Source organism: Corvus kubaryi, unplaced genomic scaffold (genome assembly GCF_017639235.1).
Source record: "Corvus kubaryi isolate FWS band 111438036 unplaced genomic scaffold, C.kubaryi_AGA036_p1.0 36056, whole genome shotgun sequence".
NCBI classification, from domain to species: domain Eukaryota; kingdom Metazoa; phylum Chordata; class Aves; order Passeriformes; family Corvidae; genus Corvus; species Corvus kubaryi.
Window position 1 is genome coordinate 1 of NW_024580810.1, and position 11,249 is coordinate 11,249.

Genomic DNA, 11,249 nt, shown 5'->3' on the forward strand with positions numbered 1-11,249 from the left:
TTGCATTTTGGAGGTGGAATCAAAGTTTTGGCCATGAGCTCCTGGACGAGTATTACAGCTGGTGATGGGGTCAGTGGCTCTGACCCAGGAAGAGGTGACCGGTCCGGGGAGATGGTCCCGAAAGGAATCGTCTTCCTGAGGCCCGGTGTCTTCCCTCAGCTGCTGGCAGGAGGGCCCTTGCAGAGGCTGTCAGCTCTTTAGTGATTATCAGCTCATGACTCCAGCTCAGCTCTGCAGGGCAGCCTCCAGGCCAGACCAGACAAGAGAGAGAGACGAGAGGCCCGTGTGGCTGGTTCTGCATGGAAGGAGCTTTATTGTTGGTCCCCTCTGGCGAAGGGGAAAGCCAGGGAGGAGAGCTCTCTCTCCACAGGGGCAGAGGGCTTGCTTTTATAGGGATACAGGGGATGGGTGAAGGCCAATGGGTTACAAAGGATCTGCATAGGGTCTCCTAAAGGATTGTGGGTCTGTCTTTTCTTGCTGTGACCAAAGAAGTGGTTGCCTTTCCAGGGAGTCCTGCTGGGCAATTGCGAAATCTCTTATCTCAGCAGAGATCCCTCCAGGGCAGGGGCTGGGCATACCCCACACATAAGGACCACAAGAAAAGTGAGGCCGATAACTCTGTTCTAATGAAATTGGCTGATGACAGCACAAACACGAACGATTCAAAGTCCTTCCTAACAGAATCTGAAAAGTACTTGAGCTATGTTTGCAATGTCCACACTGCACAACAACAAATGGATGACACGGATTACACACCGGACACAGAACAATATCACTAAGCCCCCGCACACAACTGGGTACCCAGACTAAATCCTGACCTCCCATATGCCATACACAGACACACACGTGCGGTATTTGCACTGGAGAATTTGGAGTCCAAACCATGATGTGTTTGATGCCCTGATAGTCTGCGTCAATAACCCCGGTAGCACAAACACTCCTTGACGGGAGGTTGACGATCGGCCCAGCAAAAGTGCACTTAATCCTTTCCCTAATGGTCCCTTTGCATTGGTAGGGACACACTGCGCTTGTGAATCAAGCAGTGTCACTTCCCGGGCTGTGGAAATGTCCACTCCGGCACTCCCTGAGGTGGCAGTGCAGAGGCGATCCAAGCAGCCCTCTGTGGCTCCCTGTATTGGTCCTCACACCGGGGCCCCCCGCGCTCTTCTTCCAGTTTCCCGGTGGGGTACCATCCTTTTTAAAATTTGGCCTGCACTCAAAGGCCCGATGCACAGTTTTCTGACGATTACAAACCCCGGAAAAGGTAACTTTTTCAATTTTAGAAGCTCGACACTGTGCTTTTACATGCCCTCGTTTCCCACATTTAAAACAATGCAGCCCCTTATCTCCCCGACCTTGTTTTACAAGCAGCTTTACAGCCACAGCAAATGCTTCAGCCATTAAGACAGCGTTTTCTGCCAGCGTCCCGACTTTCTCACATACCTCCACCATATCTACTATGGAAGCAGTACCAGGGAGTGCCATCAGAATTCTTTTGCATGCCGAATTTGCGTTTTGAACTGCTAGGGACATAAGTACAGAATCCCTTGCTGCTTCAGGAACGCTGGACCTTTGCATACTTTCTCACAATCGATCCAAAAAGGACATGTATGTTTTGGTTGGCCCTTGTGTTACTTCAGTAAAAGGCGGCACTATTTTGCCATCCTCAGGCATTTGCCTCAGAGCCTGTCGAGCTGCGGGGCTGACTGATGTAAAATCTGTACATGCATTCGGCTCTGTACTTGAGCATCAATAAATGCACCTGTTCCTGTTAGCATTTCTACAGACGCATATTTCAAATTTCATATTCCATCCCTAAGTTAGCTACAGCAGCTTGCTGACATAAATCAGTCCACTTAGACTTCCACAATATTTATTGTATCCCTGTGAGTAATAATTGCATTAATTGTTGACAATCATAAGGGCAAAAAATATTGGACCCAAAGATGTTATCAATAAATGACTGTGTGTAAGGATTCTGCAACCCATAAACACAAACTGATTTTCTAGCTTCTTTGGTCACCTCCCAAACAAATGGTGTCCAGTGGTTAGGTGTCCAGGCCCCGTCAGGATTTGCGCCTCCCAACACTACTGGATAAGCCCCAGGAATAAATTCTCCCTCTATTATGGCATTCTGTATAACTCCTTTCCAGTGTTTTTCAAAATAGCTTGGCCCTGACCCATCACTTGGCCCTGATCTACCACCCGCTGATCCATCCCCCACCCCATTTGTCTTCCCTCTCTCCTCCGTAACTCTTCTGCTTCCATTTCCTTACGTCGAATCTGCTGCAAACGATCCCAATCTGACTCTCCCCCCAAACCTTGAGTTACTTGGTTAAGTCTTTCCTCCATCTTGTATTTCTTATGTCATTTTTCCATATGGTTTGCAGCAGTCTCTCCCACTCCGCGTTCTGTTGTTCTCTTAAAGGCTGTTCCATTGCCAGCCGTGCACACTCCTGCTCCTCTATCTTCCGAAGCATCTCGAGACCCCAGTCTGCTGCAGGCGGGGGGGTGGTGTGGGAACAGCACAAGGTGGCAGAGGTAGAAAAGTCTCCCCTCGGAGGGGTAGGTGGCAGTGGTGGATACTCAGTGTCAACTTCCATAGGTGCCGCCAGAGGTGGCTCCGATTGTGTTGGGGCTGTAGGTACAGCAGGTGCCTCCTCAGGTGCACTTGGATATGGTAAGGGAGGTTCAAAAGCTGTGATAACAGGGCAGGCTATCGGGGCTGCTGCAAATGCCTGCGTGGCCCCATCGGCAGCTGCCTGCTCTGCTTTCATATCTAATGAATGATTTCCACGCTGTAGACAAAGAACAGGCTTCCTTATCCCACAGCATCCCACAGGCGGTCACCCACTCCCTTCCAAGTTTCTAAATTAAAAGCCGTATTTGGCTTGGGTGCAGAGCCGTTTTGTCGGCACCATTGCAACAATCATCTCAATGTGGACTCCTCATATTTCACCCCTCTCATAGGAAGGATTTCTAACAGTAACCTGTTGTAACAGTAACTATGGCCCCTTCTTCTACAGAAACTTTCTGCCCCATAGCCAGGGGTCCTGTGTGTCCCAGGGCTCAGGTTTTGTGCCGCTTCAGCACCCCAGAGATGCAGGTCAAGTGAAGAAGCCAAACTGTTTATTAATAGAAGGTGAAAGAAAGGGATGAGCTGGGAGGGAAAAAAGGGGATGGGCAGTGTCTGAGGGCTGGAGGGATGGAGCTATCTACAGGGAGGGAGAGGGCTAAAGCCACTCGAGCTTCCCACAGGCTCAGCTGTGCCCAGCATCAGCTGTGCCTGGAGCTCCAGCAGCATTTGGAGATGATGTCCTCTTCGTTATCTTCTGGTGCTATTCTTGGGACACTGGTTCACGGGATCCAGAAGATGAACCTTCTTCAGCTGTTTGGTCAAAGTGGGCTTGAATTTCCTGATTAGAGCAGGATGGGCCAGCGTCATTCCTTGGGGCTTGAATGGCTAGAAGAGGAAGAGAGCCACGGTCAGAGCCTGGATCTGGGGGAATCCAAGGAGACCATTTTGCCAGAGCCATCTCAGCCTGCTCTTGCCATGGCCACAAGAGAGGAGTGACAAATGGGATCAGCCCAAAGGTGCTGGCCATGAACCTCCCCACCGTGTCCCTGAAGCCTCTCTGTGCTCTGCCCACACCACCCCTCGTCCACACAGGGAATGAAGCCCTCCACAGCCGGCGCAGGGATTGAAGCCTCATGCCCAGGCATTGCAGCTCGCCCCCGCCAGCCCCCGCTGACAGCCCGCTGCCCTCACTCACCCTCACTGAGGAGCTGGAGCTCTTCCTTGTGCCCCCTCAAGAACACCCTGGCAGCCCCTGGGAGCACAGAGGCGGTCACGGCCCCGCGGCACAGCTCCCTCGCAGCGGCGCTGCCAGCCCCGTGGCCACCCGCTCTCCTGCCCCGGCAGGGCTCAGCCCGGGCCCTTGCCGCATCCTGACGCCCGAGGGCACGGCTGCGAGAGGGCGGCAGCGGCCCCGAGGGCAGGCGGGGCTCCACGGCCCCGGGCCCGGATCCCGCTGCCGGGGCAGCAGCCGGGGCTGGGGCCGAGCTGCGGCGGGGCGGGGAGGGGCCCCGGGCTCGTGGCTCACCCATGAACCTGACGGCCGCCTCTCGCAGGGACTCCTGCGGGCTGTCCACGAACGGCAGCGCCTGGTGCAGGCGCTCGGCCGCTCGGCTCCTGTCCTCTGCCAGCTGCAGAGAGCGCCAGGAGGGAAGGGTTGGCGCGGGCTCAGCCCCTTGGCCGGGCTCTCTGCGCCCAGCCCTGGCCTCCCCTGCCCGCACGGCCCCGAGGCCCGGCCAGCAGCCGCTGGCGCCGGGCTCTGGAGGGGGCCGAGGGCCGGCTGCTGCCCGGGGAGCCGCGGTGCCGCCCCGCGCCACAGCCCAGCGGGGCCGGGGCTCCATCGGCACCCGGCTCGGGGCCACAGGAGCCTGGAGAAGAGCCCGGGGAAGGGAGCAGCGTGTGGGGCGCAGGCTGGCACCCCTGGTGCAGCACAGCTGCCAGCCGCACACACTGGGCACCAGGGGCAGGGGGCTTCTCCAGGCTCAGCTTGGGCTTCCAGGTGATCCTTACCAGGTGCTCGGCAAACTTCAATCTCTGCTCCTTCTTCAGCAGCTGCTCGAGATCTCTCCTCTTCAGAAACTTGGCTGCACAAATCAGTGTTTCACGAGAAGCCTGGAGAGCAGCAGAGACCCAGAGATGGCACCGCAGCCCAGGGCACAGGACCCGCATCCCTGTGCCAAGGCTGGGAGGAGGCTGCAGCCCAGGAGGCGCCAGGGCAGGAGGCAGCCGAGCCCCCTCCCAGGGATGCAGCAGTATCACACAAAACCTTACCTTTGCCACACGCCAGTTCTCATCATCCCAGTAGATTACAAGTGGGTACAGGCTCTGGTTCACAATCGTCTTCAGGGGCTTTTTTCCCTCATCCACTACCAACTCCATCACCTTGGAGAAGAGGTGAATGGAGAGCAGCTGCACATGGCTGTTGTCCTGGAGGAAAGGAAACCAACTTGATGCCATGATGATTTTTTGCCTTTTCTTTCATACCCCATTTATATACCTTTTTATAGCTTTTTGTATTCTTAGTGTTTTTTAGCCTACATTCTTAGACTTATTTTGTTAAGCTAGGAGACTAAACATCTTAGAAACCCCAGACACCAAGGTCCTCTCCAGAACACATTTTGTAAACTAAGATAGGACCATCCAGGGGGAAGGTTCCTTGGGGGGGGGGGCTCACTTGAGCCTCTCACTGGGGAATCTTTGATAGATATGCTAATTAGTAAGATCTAGAATGTTATACCCGATCTATCGTGTGTGTGCATTGCAGGGTGCATTTCGGCCCATTCCACCTGGGTGTGGTGTACCTAAGGATCCTTATAATAAATACAGATGTAAAAGCCCTTTCTCCCTTCTAACTGTGTTTGACTCTTGATTTTAAGACCAGGAAAAGGCATCAAACTACTCCAGGCCTACCTAGGCAAAGGCCTGAAAATGCAAAAGGCACAAAATTTCTGGGCAGCACCCAGTGCCTATGGCTGGGGGCACAGAGTCTTACATTATCAAAGAGTGGCAGGAGCGCCTCAGCCAGTTTCGGGGCAGTGGTGCTGGATACCAGGATGTCTTTGTTCTCCAGCACATTCATGAACACAGAGAGGGACATCCTGACCACCTCTCCATCTGCATCGCCCAGCAGCTCCACAAGCCGTTGGGACAGGCTGCCCATTCTTCTGGCCTGTGTGGAACACAAGGCTGTGCTGTGAAGTCATGAACGGCTGCACTGCCTACACCACCCTGGCCCTGCAAGCCCACCCTGCTGCTGCAGGGCCCAGAGGCCAAAAACCTGTCCCGAAGCACTGGGGCAGCTGGGCTGGGAGGCAGGAGAGCTGGGAGCAGCTGCCTCAGCTCCTGAAGCCCAGCCAAGCCCATGTGACTGCTTTCCCCAGCACAGCTTCAGCCGCTGCCGCCTTCTCACCATCACGGGATCCTTGCTGAGCACCACGAGGCCTCTGAGTGCCAGGCGACATCTCTGCCTGCACTCGCTCAGCAGGTACCTGGACATGATCTCCAGGATGCTGTCACTGCATTCCCTCAAGTCCAGGCACTCGAGGACCTGAAAGGCACAGGGCAGTGACAGGGGAGCCGGCCGGCAGGAGCCCGGAACCGCCCAGGGCTGGGCCCAGGCAGCAGCGCAGGGCGCGGGCACGTCCCAGGCAGCTGCGGCTACGAGAGGGCAGAGAGGCGGGAGGCAGCTCAGCGAGGCAGCGCTGGCCGTCAGGCTCACCTCCACAAGGAATGCCAGGAAGGGCAGATCCCAGCGTGGCTCCTCCCTGCTCAGCAGTCCAAGCAGGCGGAGTGCAATCCCAGAACACATGGGGAGGGAGACCCAGCGCATCTCTCTGGCAGAGGGAAAAAGGCATCAAGGCTGTGAGCTGGGGGGGCAAACATCTCCCAGGACTGACTCACACAGGTCTGGTCTTTCCCCAGCATCCCTGCAGGGGATGTGGGTGCTCTGGGAGGTGGCTGCTCCTGAGCACCCTTCTCCAGCCTTTTCCAGCGTCCTTGGCCATCCCTCATTGACCAGGCCCTCTGGCACATGGCTGCAGGGGCTGTGTGGGGCACCTCGGACACAGGGCACAAGTGCCGGGGGCAGTGGGGAGAAGGGGGTCTCACCTGGCCAGCAGACCCACTGCATAGTGCTGGGTGTCAGCACACAGCAGCGTGTCCCAGCCACGCTTGCGCTCCATAGCCACCACCTCATTGTCACAGCGCAGTCGACAGAGCAGAGCCTTCATGGCCTGCACTGCAAACCTGTGTGCAGAGCAAAGCCCAGGTCACGCTGGGAGCACTGGCGCTGGCCACAAGGGCATGGGAAGGACAGGAGGACTGGGACCTGTTGGGGTTGGTGGGAAGGCGGTGTTCCTCCCGGCACGCTCTCCAGAAGTGATCAACTTCCTCTGGCATCTGCTGTGTGGTGATGACAACATGGGAGAGCAGAGCCACAAAGATGCGGGAGGAGTAAAGGTTCACTGCCTCGTGGCACCAAGGCACCTGGACAATCACCCACAGCCCCAGAGTTGCCTGCAAAAGAAGCAGCCCGAGACAGCGCTCGGTGCCAAGCTGTCCATGTGGCAGGGCCCGAGGGGAGACGCAGGGGGAGCACTGGGCCTGGTGCCCCCTGAGCCTGCCCCTAGCCCAGGTTTCACCCAGTGCTTGAGGCAGGGAGAGGATGGAGAGCTGCTGGAGAGGCGACCTGGGGGTGAACAAAGGCCAGTTCCAGAAACTCACAGCCAGGGCGAGGACAGGTGTGTCGTCCCCATCAGAGGTGCACATGCTGTGCAGAGGCCAGTCCTCCATCACACAGAGCAGTGTTGGCAGCACCTTCTCCAGTGTGCTGCCTGACAAGCCTAGGAGTCTCCACATCATTGTGGCAGCTCTGTGGGATCGGAGCTCTGAGTCAGGGGCGTCTCAGTCACAGTACCATGCCCTGTGCAGCTGTGGGGGCCCAGGTGACAGAGCCCCGGTGCCCTGAGGGGCAGGGAGGGAGCATGGCAGCAGGCTCAGGAAATAGAGGGGCCCGAGGGTCCTGCAGCTCTCTGCCTGTCTGGTAGACCCCATTGGACAGGCGGCACAGGGCGATGGGCCCTAAGGGCTGGTGAGCCCCGAGCTCTCAAGGCAGCTGGGCCCCGTACCTGTCGCACGATGGGGCACAGCGCAGGAGGGTCAGCACCACATCAGCGGGGTGCTCTTCAGCCAGCCTCAGAAGGTTAAAGCCCAGCCTGGCGCCCACAGTGACATGGGACCCGAGACTCTGGTGAATGTTCCTCACCATGGCTGGCACCTGGAGGAGGCATGGGGAAGACTTGGAGCACTGTCCAAGGGAGCAACTTCCCCAGCTGCCCCCAAGAAATGCTTCCCTTCCCACTGCACTGTGCTGGCCTCAAAGGCTGAGGAGGCCCAGCAGCCGTGGCTTGAGGGGGCACACAATCCTTGGAGTCTCCAGCCCTGGCCCCAGGCTGCTTACCTGCTGCTGAGAAGAAACAGCACTCTCCTCAAAAAAATCCAGACTGGGAGCATGAATCCCAGTGGGAATGGGCGTAGTGTCAGTATTTGGGATGCCCTGAGTCTCTCCGGTGTTGGTGTTTGTGATGGCCATGTCCTCAGTCCCTGCCATGTCCTCAGTCCCTGCCCCGTCAGTCTTCACCGTGTGATCATTCATTGGACTGTCAGAGTCTTCTGAGGGTGCAGTGATATCTGTGCTGACATCAGGCTCTGCCTGGAGCTCGGTCAGCCCAGAGTCAGGCTCAGCTGTGCCCTCAGTTGCTGTGGTGCTGGTCTTTCCACGCCGAATGCACATGAACTTCCGGAACATCTGCAGAAGAACAAAGGACAGGGAAGGGAGGGCTGTTCCAAGGGGTGCTCCAGGCGCGGTGCTCGGCTGAGCAGCGACAGCAGGCCCAGCCCAGGTGGGGATGGCTGCAGGTACCTGCACTGTTCTCCGGAAGCGGCCACGGGCACGGTCCTGCTCTTGTGTCCGGTCCAGGGCTGCATCTGGCAAAGAGCGAGCGCAGCCAGAGCTGAGGGGCTGCAGGAGAGGCCGGAGAACGCAGCCCAGCCCTGCGCTCCCCAGGCAGGGACAGCCCCGGGATGCCCAGGGGATGGAGCACGGCTGCTGCGGGGGGTCTGGCCCGGCTCCTCTTCTGTCCTATCCATGGGCCTGTTCTCCAGGGATGGGATGGGATGGGATGGGATGGCATGGCATGGCATGGCATGGCATGGCATGGGACGGCATGGGATGGGATGGGATGGGATGGGATGGGATGGGATAGGATAGGATGGGATGGGATGGCATGGCATGGCATGGCATGGCATAGGATGGGATGGTGCCAAGCTGGCTGCTGCCATCAGCCCTGTGGCCCAGCTCTGTCACTCACCGTCCTGCCGTGGCTGGAACTGCTCCAGCTCTTCGGGCTGTTGTGCTGGGGCAGCTCCAGGGCCATTTTTCCCCCTGAACACTTTGAACAGGCCACGGAATCTGCCCGCCATGCCACAGTCTGGCCTCGAGGGCACGTTCGAGAGAGATGCCTTCGAAAGCTCTGACTGAACAAGTTCTGCAGTTGTGCCTTGAAGGCACCAGCAGCAGAGAAGCCTCAGGAAGGCTACAGGACAGCAAGTCCTGCAGCCTGGTCTCAGAGGGCTCCTGCCACAAGGACAGGAAACTCCTCGTCAAGGATTGTGGTCAGCAAAGCCAACGGTCTGGCCTTGAGGGCACCGGCCACAGGGATGGGAGGTGCCTTGGAAAAGCTCCAGGGCACCAAGTCCCACGGTCTGCCCTCGAGGGCACCTGCAAGAGAGAAGCCTTGAGAAGGCCACAGGTCACCAAGTCCTGTGGTCTGGCCTCAAGGTCACCTGCAGGAATAACGCCTCGGAAAAGCTCCGGGTCAGCGAGGAACGAGTGCGCTGTGCGGGGGCTCCTCACGGCACCGCTCTGTCCCGTCCTGTCCCGTCGCGTGCTCCGAGCACTGTGGCGTGGCCGCGTCGCCGCCAGCCCCTATGTCAGCACGTGTCACAAAGGGCCCTGGGACACCCTGTCCCGTTCCACCCCACGGTGACCATGCTGCACCGTGTCACAAAGGGCCCTTGCACACGCTGCCACCTGCCCTGGGGCCACCCCCAGCCCACCCCAAGTGGCCCAGGTTGCAAGGAATGCCTTGCCCCAAGTGTCTAAGGCAGCCCGACAGGAACTTTAGCATCGGCTCCAGCCATAAGCAAGTGCTCCCCTGCTCTGCGGGCTCGGGGCAGCACCAGGAGCCCCCACGGCTGCCGCCGCAGCCACTGCGGGAAGGGCTCGGGGTCTTCCACAGAAGCTGGCACGGCCTCCTTGGGACACATCCCGGCTGGTGGCCATCCTAAAGCCGGGGCTGTGACACAGACAAGGAACGTGTGGGCCAGGGTGCGAATGCTGCTCTGACCAGTGGGGCCCGGGGAGCACTGAAATCAGCAGGTGTGGCAGAGTCCCCTCCGAAGCAGACCTGCCACCCCCCGAGCCCTGGCAGTGCTGGTGCCCGTCTCCTGCCCCAGAGACCTGTGCCCCCGGGGGCTTCTCTGCCAGAGGGCAGCCAAAGCCGAGGTGCATTGGGGTCTGTGCTCCTTCCTGCAGGGGGCTGTTGGCAGGAGCACCTGGAGTGACTGGGGGAGTGCTTGGTGTCCAGCAGGAGATGTTGCTCCTTTCTGGAGTGAATTTTTTCATGGAAGGGATTAGCAGTAGCACCAGAACAGCTTCAGCTGCTGAGTTCCACAGGACAAAGAGATTCTACAGAGACACTGTGACGTTTCCTTGTGCTTTTCTGTCTTTCTTGCATTCTGGAAATGAAAGAATCGGCCCAGCCTCTGATATTCAACATTGCAGTTGCTGCGTGTCTGGCTGTGGCAGCTCACGTCCAAACACAACTGTGTCCCTGCTGAGCAGGGCAATGGACGGCCACAAACAGGGAGGTTCCCCAGGGAACATCAAGGGAGCCACCTGGGGAAGCACAGAGGATAGGGATAGCTGTGGGAGGAGAAGCTGTTCTGTGTCTCTGATGATGGTGCCAGCACCCTGAAGGAGCAGCCAAGACAGGCGCTGGAAGCACACAGGTCCCACCCTTTTCTGCTGTCACATGGACTTGGGACACACTTGTTGCCACAGGTCCAGCAGCCGTGATGCAGGAACAATGGAGGGCCAGGCATTGGTAGGGAATGGCCTCCAGCAAGAGCAAAGCAGGATCCTCTGGCAGCAAAGCCTGAGCTTGTGAACCGGGCCATCTCCTCTGCACACAGCAAAGTGCTTCCCTCCGCCCCTGAACGTCTGCCAGCACTCCCTGCTTTTCTTTAGCGCTGGCTGCATCTTCCTTTGCTCCAAGCAAGTCCAGGATTTCATTTGGAAGCTCATGTACGTGTCTTTAAGGGGCCTGCATGGAGGAGAGGGATGGCACCTGCAGTGCAGGGCTTGTGTCCCATCAGAGTCTCTCTCTCACGATGGCACCAATGCCGCTGCCTTGGGACGCCTGACTGTGGAAGGCGAGTCTGCCCTCAAGCACGGCCACTGAAGTCAGTCAGGGGCACAGGCTGCAGCTGAAGCTGCCAAGCGTCGCTGTGAAGCTGGCAAGGCAAGAGGAAGCCATTGTGGCCAGTTCTGCTGGAGCCTTTTGCCAAGCCACGTGCAGCTGTGCCCACAGTATGGCCCCGTTTGGCGTCCCGG

General features: G+C 58.0%; 2 protein-coding genes across 2 annotated transcripts; both read right to left on the reverse strand.

The window, feature by feature from the left end:
* Nucleotides 1–3,107: 3,107 nt before the first annotated feature.
* On the reverse strand, nucleotides 3,108–4,536 carry LOC121660457 (translation initiation factor IF-2-like). Its single transcript, XM_042019819.1, has 2 exons — nucleotides 3,774–4,536; nucleotides 3,108–3,463 (listed from the first exon to the last, which is right to left on the reverse strand). Exons 1-2 carry the CDS (start codon nucleotides 4,414–4,416, stop codon nucleotides 3,339–3,341), a joined length of 768 nt encoding a protein of 255 aa, XP_041875753.1. The 5' UTR covers nucleotides 4,417–4,536; the 3' UTR covers nucleotides 3,108–3,338.
* A 111-nt stretch (nucleotides 4,537–4,647) lies between these two features.
* LOC121660456 lies at nucleotides 4,648–10,509 on the reverse strand. Its single transcript, XM_042019818.1, has 12 exons — nucleotides 8,944–10,509; nucleotides 8,496–8,560; nucleotides 8,034–8,381; nucleotides 7,702–7,850; nucleotides 7,298–7,445; nucleotides 6,903–7,090; nucleotides 6,683–6,820; nucleotides 6,294–6,408; nucleotides 5,985–6,122; nucleotides 5,568–5,744; nucleotides 4,847–5,002; nucleotides 4,648–4,659 (listed from the first exon to the last, which is right to left on the reverse strand). Exons 1-12 carry the CDS (start codon nucleotides 9,053–9,055, stop codon nucleotides 4,648–4,650), a joined length of 1,746 nt encoding a protein of 581 aa, XP_041875752.1. The 5' UTR covers nucleotides 9,056–10,509.
* Between the last annotated feature and the right edge of the window lie 740 nt (nucleotides 10,510–11,249).